The 19250-nt window shown below is 48.2% G+C and overlaps 1 protein-coding gene across 5 annotated transcripts in view; it reads right to left on the reverse strand.

Annotated features, from left to right (window-relative positions):
- Positions 1-19250, reverse strand: part of QRICH1 (glutamine rich 1) — a 63489-nt gene that overhangs the window by 9636 nt on the left and 34603 nt on the right. For 4 of the 5 annotated variants that reach the window (XM_038771711.1, XM_038771707.1, XM_038771708.1 and 1 more), the window contains 4 exons: positions 14813-14860; positions 14328-14505; positions 10150-10304; positions 7673-7787 (listed from right to left, as the gene is read on the reverse strand). In XM_038771711.1, coding sequence (XP_038627639.1) covers positions 7673-7787; positions 10150-10304; positions 14328-14505; positions 14813-14860 — 496 coding nt within the window. The remainder of the gene's footprint in view (positions 1-7672; positions 7788-10149; positions 10305-14327; positions 14506-14812; positions 14861-19250) is intronic. The other variant, XM_038771710.1, reaches the window with a different exon arrangement.

The raw sequence follows: 19250 nt of genomic DNA on the forward strand, positions 1-19250 counted from the left end.
CTCCCCCTCTAGACTGCGGGCAGGAAATGTGTCTGTTATAATAACGATGGTATTTGATAAGCGCTTACTAGGTGCCAAGCACCGTTCTAAGCGCTGGGGTAGACACAAGGTAATCAGGTGGTCCCACGCGGGGCTCACAGTCTTAATCCCCATTTTCCAGAGGAGGTAGCTGAGGTACAGAGAAGTACAACTTGTACTTCCCAAGTGCTTAGTACAGTGCTCTGCACACAGTAAGCACTCAATAAATACGATTGATTGATTGATTGATTGAAGCGACTCACCCACAGTCGCACAGCAGACAAGCGGCGGAGCTGGGATTAGAACTCACGCCCTCCGCCACCCAAGCCCGTACTCCCTCCACTAAGCCACGCTATATTGTTGTGTTGGATTCTCCCAAGCGCCCAAAGTAAGCACTCAATCAATACGAATGACTGACGGGGCCCAAAACAATCGTATACTCATTCATTCAAAGGACGGTTACTGAATCCCCCAGGTGCCCTATAATGTGGGTACCCCGGAGGTATGGACGGAAAAATCCGTACGATCCCCGCTCCCAGAGGGACGAATGGGTGAACGTCAAGCCGTGGGCTTCTATTTCTGACCACGCATTACTGCTAAGGGCAGTGGTGGTAATGAAAGGATGGAGCTGGGTGGGTGAGGAGAGGAAAGTTTTGTTCCAGCACGGAAGGAAGGAGCGATATGAGAGGTCAAGGGATCTTAGGACTAACTGAAGGACCCCCCAGGAAGGAGCTGGAGGCCAGGAATAGGAGGTGGTGGGATGAGATTGCCGGCTCTAGGGATCGGTTTACGTCTGAACTATAAATAACTCCGCTTTCTCCCCGAAGCTGCCGAATCCATGAAACAGAGGTTACGCTTTGGTTCTTTCACCAGCTGCTGCCGCAGACTGGAGAAGCACAGTGACGGGAGCTTTCAGATCCTGAATGTGGAACAACGGGGTGGGAAAAAATTACATTTACTGGGGAAATGCAGGGCTAGGAGGAGAGCCAAAGGCACTTTCAGAACGGAAAGAGGCGCCAAGGGCCACGGGATGGATTAAAACGCTCACGTTAGCTTTTCACCGATGGCCCTGTGTGCTCTAGAACCGCCCCGGGGAATTAAAGATTTAAGCTGCGTGGCCCAGAGGTAGAGCCTGGGACTCGTCGGAAGGACTTGGGTTCCAAACCCGGTTCCGCCACTGTTGTGAGCCCCATGTGGGACATGGACCGTGTCCATCCTGATTACCTCATATCTACCCCAGTGCTGGGCACGGAGTAAGCACTTCAATGCCATTTGAAAGAAAAAAAGAACAAAAAAAGAGTGGCCAACCATGCAGTTGGAGCGTTACGCCCAGAACATGGTCCCGAAGAGTTACTAAACCATCCCTCCCCTGGCCTGGCCGTGGATTTAAAACGTTGAGTTTCCTGGGATACAAAGTCAAGCACACCTCACATTCTACCGACGTGAGCTAACGAGCCTTGATTATTGAGAAGCGGCGTGGCTCGGTGGAAGGAGCCCGGGCTTTGGAGTCAGAGGTCATGGGTTCAAATCCCGGTGCCACCAAGTGTCAGCTGTGTGACTTGGGGCACGTCACTTCACTTCTCTGGGCCTCAGTTCCCTCATCTGGAAAATGGGGATTAAGACTGTGAGCCCCACTGTGGGACAACCTGATCATCTTGTAACCTCCCCGGTGCTTAGAACAGTGCTTTGCACATAGTAAGCGCTTAATAAATGCCATTATTATCATTATTATGCTAATTCTGTTGTACTGTACTGTACTCTCCCAAGCACTTAGAACAGTGCTCTACACCTAGTAAGCGCTCAATAAACCCAACTGATACTGAGTGAACCTGCCCAGCTTCCCAGTTGCACCCTGTCCCCTCGCCCACCTCAGCACTCATATGAATCATCTGCTCGGTTGCTACTGAGTCGATCGACCAACAGTATTGTGTGCAGAGCCCTGTACTAAATACGTGGAAAAGTCCGTGAGAAGCTGTAGGCATGAACCCTGCTTGCAAGGAGAGAGTGTGTGTGTGTGGGGAGGGACAGACCCCAAAGCATCTACAGAGAGAAAAAGGAAAAACGGATATGTGGATGAGTAAGTGCTTAAACAGCAGGGAATATAAATCAGTAAGTGCTCAACTGCTACTACTTGGGGTGTGACTCCAAAATCTGGCACAGAAATCCCGTGGGGGACGGTTTGGGGGATTGGATCTGGGAAGCAACTTATATATCAGCGATGAAGATGATGTGATTTCAGAAGGACCCTGAAGATGGGAAAAGAGTGGTCTTTCCCAGTTTTTGAAAGGGGAGAGGGAGTTCCGGGCAGGGAGGAGGGCAGGTTGGAGGCGGAAGAGCTGAGCGAATGAGGTTGGAGAGGTGCGAAGAGTGCCAGCTAGGGTGTAGTAATAATAATAATAATAATGATGATGATGATGATGGCATTTATTAAGCGCTCACTATGTGCAAAGCACTGTTCTAAGCGCCGGGGAGATTACAAGGCGATTAGGTGGTCCTACGGGGGACTCACAGTCTTAATTCCCATTTTACAGATGAGGTAACTGAGGCCCAGAGAAGTGAAGTGACTTGCCCAAAGTCACCCACCTGACAATTGGTGGAGCAGGGATTCGAACCCATGACCTCTGACTCCAAAGCCCGGGCTCTTTCCACTGAGCCAGGCTGGGGACGGAGCTGGTAGAGCCCCTTAAAGCCGATCATCAGGAAATCCCGCTTGATGCGGACGGAAACGAGTAGCCATCGAAGTTTTCAGGGAGTGGGGAGATGCGTGCGGAATGACGTCTTGGAAAAACGAAGGGGGGGAAGAGAGTGAGAAAGCTGATTGAGCAATCTAGCTGGGATATGACATGCCCACACCGGTGGTGGCTGTGTGGCTGGAGGAGAAGGGATGGACTGAGAAAACGCCATGGAGGAAAATCTGACAGGAATTAGGACCTGACGGAGACTATAAAATGCTCTTGGGAATGGGATGGGTCTCCCAACTCTACCGGATAGTGCTCTTCCAAACACTTAATACAATGCTCCGCGCACGTAAGCGATAATAATAAATACAACTCTGACATGAGAGTTGAAAGTGAGGGAGGTGTCAGGGATAACGTCAAATCGTAGCCTTCAGTGGTGGTGTCAACTACAGTGGGAAGAAAGGATTTGGGAGGGAAAATGAGGAACTCGGTCAAAGTCAACCTGACCTGAAGGCACCAGTGGGACATCCACATGGAGATGTCATAATAATAATACCGATGGTATTTATTAAGCGCATACTATGTGCCAAGCACTGTGACAGATACAAGGTAATCAGGTGGGGCTCACGGTTTTAATCCCCATTTTACAGATGAGGTAACCGAAGCACAGAGAGGTTAAGTGACTTGCCCAAGATCACACAACGGACAAGTGGCGGAGCGGGGACTAGAACCCACGTCCTCGGACTCCCAAGCCCGGACTCTGGCCGCTAGCTAGGCCACACTGCTTCTCGTGTCGAGGAGGAAAGAGGAGATGCGAGACGGAAGAGAAAGCGGGAGACCTGAGAGTCATTTGTATGGAAGCCACGGGAGTGGAGGAGCGCCCCAAGGAAGTGAAAAGCGAAGGGGGATTCTGAACATCCACAGTTAGGGGGTGAGAGGCTAGCTGAAGTGACGGAGGACAGGCCAGAGGAAGAGGAGAAGAACCAGGAGAGGACTATGTCAATAAAATCACGGCTACAAAGCAGAAGGGAGCGGGTCCCCAGAGTCGAGGCAGCAGAGAGGAAAAAGGAGGAGGGGATAGAGTTCGTTAGCTAGGGCAACTGGAGGATCTCCGGTGACCTCGGAGAGAGCGGTGTCATGGAGTGAAAAGGGCAGAAACCAGAGTGTGGAGGGTAAAGAATGGAGTTGGAGGAGAGGAAGGGGAGGTGGTGGGTGCCGTGGGACCCAGACAGACCATGTTTGAAAGCAGAAGAGAAGGAACCAGTGGAGATTGAGAGTTGAAGACGGTGGTCAGGGAAGGAAGAATAGGAGCAAGGGTTTTTAGAAGGTGAGGGGGGCGGGGGGAGGTCAGGGGTAAATCAATCAATCGTATTTATTGAGCGCTTACTGTGTGCAGAGCACTGTGCTAAGCGCTTGGGAAGTCCAAGTTGGCAACATATAGAGACAGTCCCTACCCAACAGTGGGCTCACAGTCTAAAAGTTGAAAGCAGGCAGGCCTCCTCTTGAAACACAGCTGAGAAGGATGAAGAAGTGGATGTAATAAGAGGGCAGTTTGGGGGAGTTTACACCTGATGGTTTCGATTTTGGCGACAATGTAGTTGGAAGCAGGGTTGTGGTTTAACCTCAGGTTTATTATCTGTATCCCCCCCACTTGTGGGCCCATCTCTTCTTTGTGTTGCTCTCTCGAGTGCTCAGTACCAGTGCAAATGCACCCAGTGGGTGCTCAACTACTGTTACAGCCACTACTGGCCACCCTTTACAACGGTCTCTCCCTGGTATATTAGCTATTTGGGATGGCGGCTTTCATTTCTTCAGAACGTTTCCCCAGTGCTCGGACAACTAGTCCTCTGCACACTATAGACACTCGAGAAATGACGTGGGAAGTAACCTTTCCATGTAACAACTGCAGATACGCTGCAGTTAAAAGGCTGCATCTTGCCAGTTGGCTGGGCCGGCCGGTAGAATGGAGGTTAGTCAGAGGACCGGGGCTCTAATCCGAGCTCTGACTCTTGCCTGCTGTGGGACCTTGGGCAAGTCACTTAAGTTCTCTGGACCTCAGTTTCCTCATGTGTAAACTAGGGATTCAACACCTGATCTCCCTTCCCCTTACAATGTAAGCCCCACGTGGGACAGATGTCCGAACTAGGGAACACGGGGAAGCGGCGTGGCTCAGTGGAAAGAGCACAGGCTTTGGAGTCGGAGTTCATGAGTTCGAATCCCGGCTCTGCCAATTGTCAGCTGTGTGACTTTGGGCAAGTCACTTCACTTCTCTGGGCCTCAGTTACCTCAACTGTAAAATGGGGATTAAGATTGTGAGCCCCCCGTGGGACGACCTGATCACCTTGTAACTTCCCCAGCGCTTAGAACAGTGCTTTGTACACAGTAAGTGCTTAATAAATGCCATTATTATTATTATCTGCTTATAGTGCACCAACCCTAGCGCTAAGTCCAGTGCTTGGCATCCATTAACACATACAGTTACTATTACTGAACCATGCCTCATCAGAGACCCAGCTTCATCCCCATTTGGTGGATCGGGGTTCCTGAATCCCACTCCTTCATATCAGAAGTAGATTTATGTAACTCCACTGAAGACTTGGAGAATATAATTTGGCAATAATAAAGCTCAGTGGCAAGCAATTACAAACAGGCAACAGGTGACCGTTTCCTCCTTGACCTCCGGCCTCCCGGTTAGGGATGGACCACAAAACATCCCTATCCTTCCCCCTAGTAATCAATTAGGAACTTCTCATCCGGGAATTTTCCCTCAATTGGCCAAACCTGGGGCCTCAGAGCAGCAAACCGGTTACAGAGTCTACTACAGCACACTATGACCATGAATATGCTTCACCTACGGTCTCATTATCTTCCATTCCCTAGGGGAAAACAGGTTTACCTAATTACTTAATTAGTGTTCACAGGTGTTCAAAGGCAGAAAGACCTATGAACTCCACTAGGGAAGGAAGGAAAGGGTGTTGACTTCAAGTTAAACTACCTGCTGCACACCTGCACGGTTTTCTAATAAAACTGCTCTGGGGTGCTCAGATCTTCATTAAATTGAAGATTAAATGGACATTCCTTTAGAAAAAAGGGGGTGGTGGGGAGAGAAATGGTGTGACAATGTTTGCTCCAAATGCACCATAAACTCCTTGCTATTCAAGTGGGTTAACTGTAAAATGCCCGGTTACACACAAACAGGATGCTTTGAACGTGACTTTGGTGGACATGACACCCCACTGATCCTTGTGTGTCTGTTGGTAACTTGCTGATTGCTACTGCACAAAATGCAATTAAAGTAAAACATCAAACAGCACTCAACAGAAAACCGTCAGAAAGGAAGTTAATCTTTTTGGTCCAGGGCCGAGGTTCCCCAAGATGCTTGGGGAGCAATCGACCTACCACTTTAGGGCCCGGAGCCGCCTTTTCGCTTGGGCCATTTTAGCCCCCTCATCACCACGGACTTTCCACAAAAATACACAATCTCAAAAATCAAATTGCCAGTGACAGGCATTTATTTTCACAAACGATACACAGGAAAAGGCAGGGTTTGTTATTTCCAGGACTGAAAACGTGTCAAGAACACTGAAAGGCTTTGAAACGGACTAAACCTGTCGCACTCAGGATCTTGCCCCGTTTTGGACCACTTTATTACACTGACGCACCCCAGGCGGGAAGGCCGGGAAAGGAAAAAAGACCAACTAAAACCATCAGCTTGAGCCACCGATTCCTAACGCCCGCATCAGTCACTGAACTGTCTGTCACACTTCCTTGACTGCATAGAGGAACCAGAGTTTCTTCCGTCCATCTGTTCGCTCAACGCTCATCTTGGGGCAATGAGCGGGAACAGAGATTAACAGGGAGAAGCGAACTCCACCAATCATCCCGACACTTCATTTAAACCAAAGGTTTCACAACTGCCTCTTCTACCAAACCTTCTGCTGGAGTTGCTCCGTGCGGCAAAGCTGATAGACCGCCCTCCTTGCATTTACCCTTCACTTCCTTTGGTAAAATGCTCGTGCACCAGCCAGAGGAAGGTCAAGGCGACAGGGAAGACAAGTAAAATTGCTCCAGATGATCCACAAACTGGGTTCTCATGCCCTGAATAAGCAAGTTGTCTGTAGATCTGTTTTCTACAGTGTACCCTTTTGAAAATCAGGTACCCACTTCGCACGTACACGTACAACTCCCTGTACCTAAACTAGGAGACTTAGATGGAATTTGTATTAAATGCTCTGATGGTGGCTGATTAATCAATCAATCAATCGTATTTATTGAGCGCTTACTGTGTGCAGAGCACTGTACTAAGCGCTTGGGAAGTACAAGTTACTGATTAGCTTTGCATGGTCTGTCAACTACCTGCGGCTTGGGATAATCCATGCCGAAACTTTGCCTAATTGTCCTGAATCATTTAGAATTGACCATACTTATCTTAACCCAGATTTGGGTAAACAGATTTCTCTCAAAAGAAACGGTTTAGGACGAAAAAGCAAATGAAGGGAGCGTTATATTTCCGTAGTAGTCACTTATAAAACGTGGGAGAAACAAACTTGACGTCATCCTCCCCATTCTTTCTTTCCTCTCACCCCAAGTTATGAGACTTGCCAGACCGAACCACATAACTGGACCCAAATTCAACGAGGCACTCAGGGAGGCAGAACCGAGTGGACTGGGAGTCCAGGAGACCCAAATTCTAATCCCTGCTCTGCCACTGGCTTGCTGTGTGACCACAGATAAAGCACTTAATCTCTGGGCTTCAGTTTTCTCATCAGAAGACTGGGAGCCCTGTAGATGATAGGAATGCATCATCTTGTTTCTACCCATCTGCTTAGCAGAGTGCTCTGCCCACAGGAAGTGCTCAATAAATACCACTGGTTGACCAACGTAACTCTGGGGGGAGAGGGAAGGAGGGAGAAGTGGTTTTTGAAAGGGGGGTGGGAGGGGGAGAGAAGAAAACAAAAAAAGGAAACATCTCTTACCAAGGGGGGTGACCCGAGGCTGAAAATCCTTTAGAACTTCATGTAGCCACTCGGTGAACCGGACATAGTAGAGATCGGAAAATATGTCATCTACTCGACCATTTTCAAACAGGTACTGCAAAACAGAACCATCACGAACTTTAGTAGTCTAAATAGAAAATCAATCAATCAATCAATCAATCGTATTTATTGAGCGCTTACTATGTGCAGAGCACTGTACTAAGCGCTTGGGAAGTACAAATTGGCATCACATAGAGACAGTCCCTACCCGATAGTGGGCTCACAGTCTAAAAGGGGGAGACAGAGAACAGAACCAAACATACCAACAAAATAAAATAAGTAGGATAGAAATGTACAAGTAAAATAAATAAATAAATAAATAAACAGAGTAATAAATATGTACAACCATATATACATATATACAGGTGCTGTGGGGAGGGGAAGGCGGTAAGGCGGGGGGATGGAGAGGGGGACGAGGGGGAGAGGAAAGAAGGGGCTCAATCTGGGAAGGCCTCCTGGAGGAGGTGAGCTCTCAGCAGGGCCTTGAAGGGAGGAAGAGAGCTAGCTTGGCGGATGGGCAGAGGGAGGGCATTCCAGGCCCGGGGGATGACGTGGGCCGGGGGTCGATGGCGGGACAGGCGAGAGCGAGGTACAGTGAGGAGATTAGTGGTGGAGGAGGGGAGGGTGCGGGCTGGGCAGTAGAAGGAGAGAAGGGAGGTGAGGTAGGAGGGGGCGAGGTGATGGACAGCCTTGAAGCCCAGGGTGAGGAGTTTCTGCCTGATGCGCAGATTGATCGGTAGCCATTGGAGGTTTTTGAGGAGGGGAGTGATATGTCCAGAGCGTTTCTGGACAAAGATAATCCGGGCAGCAGCATGAAGTATGGATTGAAGTGGAGAGAGACACGAGGATGGGAGATCAGAGAGAAGGCTAGTGCAGTAGTTACCCGCGTAAGAGAAAACCAATTGATTCCTAGGATAGGTTTTAGAAGCTTGCTGGACATACCCCCCAAACTCTCGTGAAAGCGGAATGATACTCGGAAATTTGCCCAGAGATAAACTGCAGTGCACACACAAGTAGCTACTTTGGGTCTTTAGCTAAGCGCACTGAAAATCAAACTCCTCTCCCCAATCCTAATCTGAGTTAAACTTCGGGAGGGGGGGAGAGGGAAAGAGAGAAGGGAAGGGGGTGAAAGGTTATTCTTCACATTCGAAGACATCACTATTAACGATGAGATCCTAGCCCCGCACGTGGTGCGGCTGAGACGACCTATAGTATGACCAACATGCCATTCCACATTGCACGCAGAGTATCTTTTACCACCCTGATGCACTGCCACTTGGACCACCTGTTGCAGTTTCCAAATCTGCCCCGCGATCCCCCCTAAAGTCTCAGCTCCAGGAGAGCAACTCAACCAATCAATCAATCAATCGTATTTCTTGAGTGCTGACCGTGGGCAGGGCACTGTACTGAGCACTTGGGAGAGTACAGCACAACAGACACGTTCCCTGTCCACGATGAGCTTACAGCCCAGAGGGGACTCCTTTCCCGGTCGCCACATAGTCGGCTGCTCTGTTATGTCACGCAGAGTGGGGACAGGCTTCACTGTGACATTTACATATCTGTTGCGGCCTCTCCGCTCGCACGGACCCCCGTTTCAGTTCACCGTACAGCTACAAGCTCGGGCGTCCTGTTTTCCTCCATCCATCCTCTTCCCGTCTCACCCACAGCTGCGGGGCCATGAGCACCGCCTCAAAAAAGGGGGAGCCGACTGCACTCTAGGACCTTCTTCTTGGTGGCCTGTCCGGCCGTTTGCCGCCGAGTGTGGGTGGCAGGAGTCGGCTGCCCAACTGCTTGAAAAGCTGCGGTTGGTCCACGTCTCAGAGCTACGTAAGAGGGGAGACCACTCTGCAGTTTCACGGGGTTTTAATTTGGCACTAAGTGTGACGAACTGTCCTTGTCAAAAACTCTCGTCAACCTCCTCAGGAACCCACCGCTCTTTTACTATGGCATTCCACCACGGGTTGTGCACGTTTTTCACTCTGCAGATTTCGTAGGCCCCTCCTTCATTGTGAGCAGCTGCAAGGTGCAAGCTGCTGACACATTTCTGGCTTTTGCTTCCTGTCGTTTCTCAACCTCTGCCATTTTCCCTAAACCTTGCTGGGGGTGTCCCTTTGCCCTATCGCTACCACTTCGCTAAACAGTCCTAAATGCCTTCCTTTGTCCTTAGGAAAAAAGTGCATCGAAGACCAAACCTAAATTTTTGTACTCTCGGTGGCATCAAAAGGTCGAGGCGTTGGTTTTTTAATTCAGTTGCTACAACGGTTAAAATAAAAACAGCAGGTTCTTAACAAAGGTTGAGTTATAGTGAACACGAATTAAAGTCACTGAAGCTCCTTTGCAACCGCCACCTATTTTCTTTTTTTTAACAGTCGAAATGTAGCTCGAGGTCCGTTTCTCCCCTCTCCCCCTCCCTTTACCTTCTGAATACACAGGAAGATGTAGTACAGCACATCTGGGTCATAGGCCTCCCCTTCTCCATTGCGGGCTTCCCGTGTCATTAAACACAGCCCATAATTCAACTCTGCCACTGCCGAGGAGATGAGATCTTCTTGGAACCTCAGTAGCTGACGTCCTGCAGAACAAAACCGACAGATTAATCTTTCCGGACCCACTGTTCTCTTAGGGCGCAAAATCTCAGTGGTGGTCTGAGGCCAGGACATCACGCTTAGCCTTCTTCCCTGGCATATCTGAGAATTTAGGTTGTGACGTCTGTAACCAATTACTCCCAAGCTCCTCAACATCTTACAGGATTTTCCTCATTGTTTTCTCCTTTCTTGTCTCAGCCCCAGTTTACTCATCCAAAAAACAGATAAAGTACACGGCTCTGTCTACTGGCCCAAAAGATGCAGGGCATTTTTAAGCCAACTTTTTTTTTTTGGGGGGGGGGGGGGGGGGGGGCAAAACACTCTGGATTCAAGGCTTCAAGGCTGTCCATCACCTCGCCCCCTCCTACCTCACCTCCCTTCTATCCTTCTACAGCCCAGCCCTCACCCTCCGCTCCTCTGCCGCTCACCTCCTCACTGTGCCTCATTCTCGCCTGTCCCGCCGCCGACCCCCGGCTCACGTCCTTCCCCTGGCCTGGAATGCCCTCCCTCCCCACATCTGCCAAACTAGCTCTTTTCCTCCCTTCAAAGCCCTACTGCGAGCTCACCTCCTCCAGGAGGCCTTCCCAGACTGAGCCCCCTTTTTCCTCTCCTCCTCCCCCCTCCATCGCCCCCCCCGCACTACCTCCTTCCCCTCCCCACAGCACTTGTATAGATTTGTACATATTTATTACACTATTTTATTTGTACATATTTACTACTCTATTTTATTCATTTATTTTGTTGCTGTCTCCCCCTTCTAGACTGTGAGCCCGTTGTTGGGTAGGGACCGTCTCTAGACGTTACCGACCTGTACTTCCCAAGCACTTAGTACAGTGCTCTGCACACAGTGAGCGCTCAATAAATACGACTGAATGAATATGTAACCGACTTGTACTTCCCAAGTGCTTAGTACAGTACTCTGCACACAGTAAGCGCTCAATAAATACGACTGAATGAATTAATTCCAACCAGTCTGAAGAAGGTGGTCACCTTTTGGCTTCCTGACTGATGCCACGCAGTGGACACTACTTTTAATAAACTTGCTCTCCTTCCTCTCCTCCTCCTCCCCCTTACCTCCTTCCCTTCCCCACAGCACCTGTATATATGTATATATGTTTGTTCGCATTTATTACTCTATGTATTCTACTTGTACGTATTTATTCTATTCATTTTATTTTGTTAATATGTTTTGTTTTGTTCTCTGTCTCCCCCTTCTAGACTGTGAGCCCACTGTTGGGTAGGGACCGTCTCTAGACGTTGCCAACTTGGACTTCCCAAGCGCTTAGTACAGTGCTCTGCACACAGTAAGCGCTCAATAAATATGATTGATTGATTGATCAACTTGGCTATTCAGGGCTCTCCTGCTGTAATGCTCTTGAATTTTAACAGCAATGCACTTTGCGCTAACCCACCAAGTTTACCTTGGCTCAAACCTCCCACTTCTCACTCCGTCTCCATCCCTACCCCTTCAACAGTATTCTGACTTAAAAAGAGAGGTTTAGAGCCCATTTCAGGAGCTGCTTGTTCTCTGTTTGGCATTAGATGAGAGATCTTTAGTCTAGTAGGCACAAAGTGTCTTTCTTGTCTTTATGCAAACAGAAAAATATCTAACTCAATTTTTTCTTACTGATTCATAACTGCATTACTATCTGATCGGGTAACTCCAGTGTGTTTTTTTTTAACCTTGTCGTTTAATATATTTATACTGTTTTGGTCAATTTTTTGAGTTTTGAACAAAGTAAAACACTTTATGTCTTATGGCTAACTTTACTTTAACCGGCACCCTTTCGTTTTGACGCTCCAATTATGAGATAGTTTTACTCACTTATTGATCTCAGTGACTTTCTTATACAATAAAATGTATTTTTCAGCCTTGGTACTGCACCGTCCCACACAGAAGAAACGTTGGTTACAGCCTGTGGAATTGAATGGGACTGAACAGTAAGTGAAAAGCTACAGCCAAAGGGGAGGAAATGCGGTGGCTTTATGTCTCTTTGACTGAAGCTGTAATGCCACAAATTTAAAAGGGCTCAGGAAGTCACTTCAGGGTGCAATCTTGGAAACTAGACAACTTTCTGGCCATTTCTGGTTCAGCATCAAGTACTTCTGGCTTGGTACTACCACTAACCAGCCGCAGTAAAGGAAAAACAGGGGTGGGGAGAGAAAGAGGAGAAGAGAAGAGAAGAGAAAAGAGAAGAGAAGAGAAAAGAGAAGAGAAGAGAAAAGAGAAGAGAAGAGAAGAGAAAAGAGAAGAGAAAGAAAGAAAAAAGATAAAGGAAGAATGAGGAGTTTCCCCTCCCTCAAGTCCTAACAGTGGAAATTCCTGAATCCTGGCACTTCTTGTGGAAGATGGGGGGCCAGGGAGTTCATCATTAAGTCACCCAAGTGACACAGAATTATTAAAAGGCCTTGATCCCTTTGTGTTTACTGAATTATATTGCTTTTTTCCCATTTTTTTTTTTAAAGGAATACACTTCAGGTAACAGAGAAGTTCATTTTTAAAGCCCAAAGTGGCTAAGAAGCAACAATGATGCAGTCTATAATACTGCATAGGCAATGATAAGCAGCATGGCCTAGTGGAAAGAGCCCAGGCCTGGGAATCAGAAGACCTGGGTTCTACTCCCGGTTCTGCCACTGGTCTGCTGTGTGACCATGGGCAAGTCTCTTCACTTCTCTGTGCCTCAGTTACCTCACCTCGAGTGGCGATTAAGACTGAGAACCCTATGTGGGACAGGGATTGCATTCAATCTGATTATTCTGCACCTACTCCAGACCTCAGTACAGAGCTCCCTGACCAAGAAGCCTTCCCTAAGCCCTCCTCTCCTCTTCTTCCACTCCCTTCTGCGCCGCTCTTACTTGCTCCATCATTCACCCCCACTCCCGTCCCCACGGCACATATGTATATATCTGTAATTTATTTATCTATTCATTTATATTGGTCTGTCTCCCCCTCTAGACTGTGAGCTCGTTGTGGGCAGGGAATGTCTTGTTAGATTGTATTCTCCCAAGCGTTTAATATAGTGCTTGGTACACAGTAAGCGCTCAATAAATGCGATTGAATGAATGAATGCTTGGCACATAGTAAGCACTTACACACCATTTAAAAAAAAATAGGGTGCTGCCTTCAAATTAAGCTTAGTGGCAAACTTGGGGCAGTAATTGAGAGGACCCAGAACGAAGGCTTCTTTGGGAAGCAGCATAGCCTAGTGGGAAGAGCACGGGCTTGGAAGCCAGAGGACGCGGGTTCTAATCCCGGCTCTGCCACTCGTGTGCTGGGTGACTTTGGGCAAGTCACTTCACTTGTCTGGGCCTCAGTTACCTCATCTGTAAAATGGGGATTAAGACTGTGAGCCCCGTGTGGGACAACCCGATTGCCTTTTATCTATCCCAGCGCTCAGAAGAGTGCTTCGCACATAGTAGGTGCTTAACAGACACCATCATTATTAGATTATTATTAAGAAGACTGGGCAGGGGGTGTCTGGAGGAGGAAAAGGAAATGAAGGAGGGAGAGAAGGAAAGGCAAAGGGTGGAAGGCGAGAGGGTTAGAGAGGCAAGGCGAGGTACTGTCCAGACAGTCTGGGGGATCCTCTGGGAACAAGATGGGAAGGTTGTAGCTCTGGAGTCACAGCTCCCTGCCGGGCAGCAGCGCTAAACTGCAGCTCCAGGGGCTTTAAAATCGGGGTCGTGGCTCCAGGGCTCCGATCCCCGCCTCGTCCCCAAGGGATCCCCTGAGCTACCAGCACAGACAGCCTGCTGAGGGTGAAAAACCACCAAGGCAGAGGCCAGGTCCTCCCGCAAGTGGACTCGGTGCAGGTGACATAAGAGACAGCTGCTAATCATAAAGTCACGGGAAGCTGGAGAAAGTGTTGGGGGCCAGAAAGAGTCATTCTGTGATGTAGATAAGTCTCTGCTTAGGCTCTCTAACCCAGACGTCCCCTGACGTGGAGTGAGTTGTGTCTACGCTTCCCGCTCAGCCTTGTATCTCTAAAGTTCCAGTCCCAAACACTTACTCCCAATTGGTGCTAGTCTGTTCTGGGCCTCCTTCTCCAGCTCAGCGTTCTTGGTCTGCGCCCAGCTCTTCCACACCTCAAGCCCTTCTTCTGGTTTCAGGGAATTTGGGAGCAGGAGTTCGGGTGAAGGCTGCGGCTGTGGTTGTGGCTCAACTTCGGCAACCTGGACAGCTTGAGCCTGTGAAAGATAGACAATCATAGGCGTGTCACACTATGGCCCTCCCCCCAACCCCTTAAGCAAACCAGCTAAGAAATGGTACCCCAAATTTGCTTATGGCACGTCTGACCCTCTGCTTCCAAATTACCAAGGGTGATGGGAGGGGGGCGAGGGGAGGGGAATGGACGTGGGGGGGGGGGGGGGGGGGGGGGGGGGAGGGGAGGGGAAGGGAAGGGAACGGTGGGGAAAATGGGAATAGGACACTTTTGGTCTCAACGGTCGCATCCTAACCCTGAATCCCAGCTCCCTGGTATCATTGCTCCCTTACCTGACTCCAAAGCACTTGCACTCCCTCATCCAGCTCCCCAGGGACCTCCTGGAAGATTTTTTAAAAAATGACACTGGTAGTGTGCTGGGGAAGTGAAAGTGGCATATACATACTACTGGCATCATTACTAAAGGCACTGAGGAATCAAATGAGCTTAGGGTGCCATGGAGCTAGGGAAGGGAGCTGGGATCATTGGACCACGCTGGTTGACGCTATGCCCTTTTGAGCTCTCGGGCAGCTTTTCCAAATTTGCAAGTTTTCTTCTTTAGCCACCCAACTCCCCTTACCCTAGAGCTCCCTGACCAAAGGCGGTCCTTTAAGACTCTTTCGCTGCTCCTTCTTAACAATCAGGCCGACTTTACATATCGGGAAGGGGTGGGGGGGGGGATCACTGCCCCAGGACCACCACCTCCCTGCGGGTGCCCCTAGGCCTTTGGTTAATTAAGGCAGAATGCAAATAAATGCATTATAACATTGAAAGGCAGCGACTAAAACAGTGTCCAAACAGGACTGTGTGACTTTGGGCAAGTCACTTCACTTCACTGTGCCTCAGTTCCCTCATCTGTAAAATGAGGATTAAGACTGTGAGCCCCCCACCGTGGGACAACCGGATCACAACCTGATCACATTGTAACCTCCCCAGCGCTTAGAACAGTGCACTGCACATAGTAAGCGCTTAATAAATGCTATAAAACCCCCCCCAAAAAACCCGCTTAAATGTTCAAGATCCCATAGACGATCGCCCCCTGCTGGAAAGACTGGAGAAGGGGGCCGAGACCTTAATCTTTGTTTAAAAGATCACTCTGTTGTCCCGATTACGACTCTTGGATTAAACCCAACTGGATTCAGAAGTTTGTAATAAACTCCAAAAGCCACACCACCCATTTAAAGCTGGTTCTTTGGGGAAATAACGATGACCGGCAGGATTTCTGTATTATTACAAGACCCCCTCGAAATGGACACGTTCTACGAACAAAACCACTAACATTTCAAAACTGTTTGGGGGGGGGGATTTTTTGTTTTGTTTTTTTATAAAGAAAACAACTGTCACCTGAACTTCCCCTCCACCCCCACGTCAAAATCCCCTTTGGGAATTTTCTAGATCAAAACTTGCAAACTGGCTTTAATCTAAACTGCCAGAAGACACCTGGCTTATAATCACTTGGACAGATGTCTGCCTCTGCCCGCTGTGTCAACTCAGCTCTTAAAGAGGAAAAGGGTGGCAAATATCATTATTATCCCAATTCCAAGGAAAGGAACAAACAGAAAAGAGGAGCTTCATGACATTACAGTATATGTTCAACCTCATCATCAACAACAACAACAACAAAGAACCCAAACAAAATCATGTACGGGTTCTACTAACTCTGACAAGATTTCTATTCAAGTCAGTTGAGAAATGCAGATGTTTTAATTACAATTGCCCATTTCAAATGGACAATATAATTTGGTGCATATATAATTAAGTTTGGTTCCTCCCCCATTCCCAAGGGCACATGCTATGTGTGTTAACTGCAACAATGTGCATAAACTGGCAGGAAGGATTCTCCTCTCTGGTCACTGTTGGTAATCAGCAACTTCTGATGAAAAATATGAAGCGACAAGTACACAGAGGAAACAGGGTTAGGGTGCTGTTATTTTGGCTTTGTGGAGCTCCTATTCAGTAGTATGATAACCAATAAATACCGCTCAGAAAATGATATTCTTAACTCCTTTCACCCTTCAGTTTTTCAGATTACTTCAGTGAAGGCTAATGGAACTAAGCCAAATTTTCCAAATTCAATCATTTGATCAAGAAGGTCTCCTCCTTCTACACTCTGAAATTTATACGGAGGGGTTTTTTTTTTTGCCCCTCTGATCCGTGAAACCTCTCAAGGGACTAAATCAAACTAATAATATATTTCCTGGAAGTGGAATATTATTATTGTTTGATAAATCTTACTTTTTTATTGTAAAGACCTGTGCCAGATGGCCAAAGGAGGAAAGGTAGATATGGCAGTGAAATTGCTGATTAATAGGTAGGGTGTGGATTTTTAGTTGCTTTTTTTTTTAAAAAAAAAATCAACTTTAACTTGATTTCTATCCTCAATCCATTTTTTTAAATTAGGGTTAAACCCCCCAAAAAGCTGAACAAATTTAATTTTCAAAATTTTTCTCAAAATTACCACTGCCATAATGGGCTTCAGCAGATCAACAAATCCATCCCAATTCTGCCCCTGTTGACTCAAATCAACTTGGTGCCTTAAGTGTAACAAACTGTCACTACCTCCTCTGTCATCAATAGAGCTGCCAGCTATTTTGCAATGAGATGTCAGGATGATCTTATTTGAAAAATGCGCTAAGATTTTTTCCTAGGGGGATTTTCCTCCTTTCCATTCTGTAAAAATGAGCCTCCTTCATATCCATGGTAAATTTGTGGTTACCTACTGCCTGTTACTCTTCTTGCTCCAAAACATAAAATCCAACAATCACCCTCTCCGAATTATATTTTTTAAGCCCCAAGAATCCTCACCCCAGCTATAGGGTGGAGGGTGTTTTTGTTTTTGGGGAAAAAAAAGGCATTATAAAGCTTTAAAGCCTACTGAATTTGCAGAAATTTGATTCCCTACCTCCCAGCTATTTAAATATTTTAACAGTTCAAGATCTACCAAAGAGAAGTCAAATGTGTCACCAGAAGCAAATGAGACATTTATCACCTGAGAAAATTCTAATTTTCCTGATGATGCATTTTACAGTAGAGCCCTAAAAATCCAAAATCAGTAGCAGATAGGCTGGGGTTGATGGGGTGCTTTTTCCGGCACTGCAAAGGGTCAGCCCCTACAGCTATATTATCTGCACAATTTCCACAGGAAAAATTTAATTCAGCCATCCAAAAAGTCCCTTCTCTGAAATAACAGGATGTCATGTTCTAATCCAATTTGGACATCCGAGTCCTTAAAAGTGGAGGACCCCAGACAACCATGACCGTCTCACATTTACCCCATCACTTAGTACAGTGCTTGACACGGAGAAAGTACTTAAATACACAAATAAAATGCTCCACTCAAGGGACCAACTTCTCCTTTTCCAGCACGGGGGTGAAGTTGAGGGAGCAGGCTTTCCAGAAGAGGAGCTCGGGGGGAAAACAGGAATCTTCAACAGCATTTATTGAGAGCCTGGGGGCAGAGCACTCAAACGTTTAACAGAAATAAAAGATGCTTCCCTGTTTCCCTGCAAACTAATTGGGGAGCTAGACAGGCACAAACTGTCAATGATTCAGTAGGTAAAAGGGGACAAAAAAATAATTTTTGTAAGTAGGCAATTAAATAAACAACAGCTATACATATGACTGCTATGGCAGCAGATGGAATGGGTTGGGAAGACAGAAAGAGGGAAGTGAGAAGGAAAGGCGGGGAGAGGGAGGGTGAGATGGAGAGAGGGGGAAGGAGAATGGAGAGAGGGTGGGATGGAGAGAGGAGGGGCTGAGAGGGAGGGAGGTGAGAAGAAAGGAGGGACATGAGAGGGAGGGAGGGCGAGAGAACAGGGAGGGATGGAAGGAGGTGAGAGGGAAGAAGGAGGGAAGGAGGCGAGACGGAGGGAGGGAGGAGGTGAGAGGGAAGAAGAGAGGGAGGTGAGGGGGAGGAAAGGAGGTGAGACGGAAGAAGGGAGGAGGTGAGAAGGAAAGGGGAGGTGACACAGGAAGGCAGGAGGTGAGAGAGAGGGTACTTACCCTCTGCGGTTGCGCCGTCTCCGCCTTCTGCTGCCGCCAATGTCACCACCAGCCAAGCGGCAGTGCCCCCAGAGCTTGGCCCAGAAGGGGCCAGCTGAGCCAGGGCCGCCGACGCCTGAGCGGCGGCGGCAGAGGCAGAGGATGCCATCCCCTGGCCTTGGGAATAGTGCAGCAGCTGGGCAAACCAACCTTGCAGCCCCGACACCCGCCTCACCCCCGGAAGGTCCCCCAGGCTTTCCGGGCAGGCCGGGGGTGAGGCAGGGTGGCTTCCCGCTCGCTCCCCCTAGGCTCCGGGGCCAGTGGCGAGAGGCGCCCCTGGCCCGGCCCGGGTGAGGACGAAGGAAATCCCTGGGGGCCTGCTGTAGGGGGAAAGAAGTAGAGCAGACATCTAACCATCTAACCACCTAGCCACCAGCAGCTCTGGCTGCCCACTGTGCCCCAAAGATGCCCCCCATCCCATGGGGGCGATGGCCCTCCGAGTCCCCGTATAGCAAATTGCCTTGTTGCTCTGTTTATGGCTATACAAAATATCTTTCAGTAGGTACGCTGCAGAAAAAAACAACAACAACAACACCAAAAATCTTAAGTGTGTCAGTGAAAAGTCAGAAACAAAATCTGTGAACTCCTGGTCTAAGACGACGCAGAATTCTGCGATTGCACACACAGTGATTTGAAACCCACAAAATACTAGGCTAACTGTAATTATGCCGCTTCGAGACCCTAAACTGG

The sequence above is a fragment of the Tachyglossus aculeatus genome, chromosome X1 (assembly GCF_015852505.1).
Source record: "Tachyglossus aculeatus isolate mTacAcu1 chromosome X1, mTacAcu1.pri, whole genome shotgun sequence".
NCBI classification, from domain to species: domain Eukaryota; kingdom Metazoa; phylum Chordata; class Mammalia; order Monotremata; family Tachyglossidae; genus Tachyglossus; species Tachyglossus aculeatus.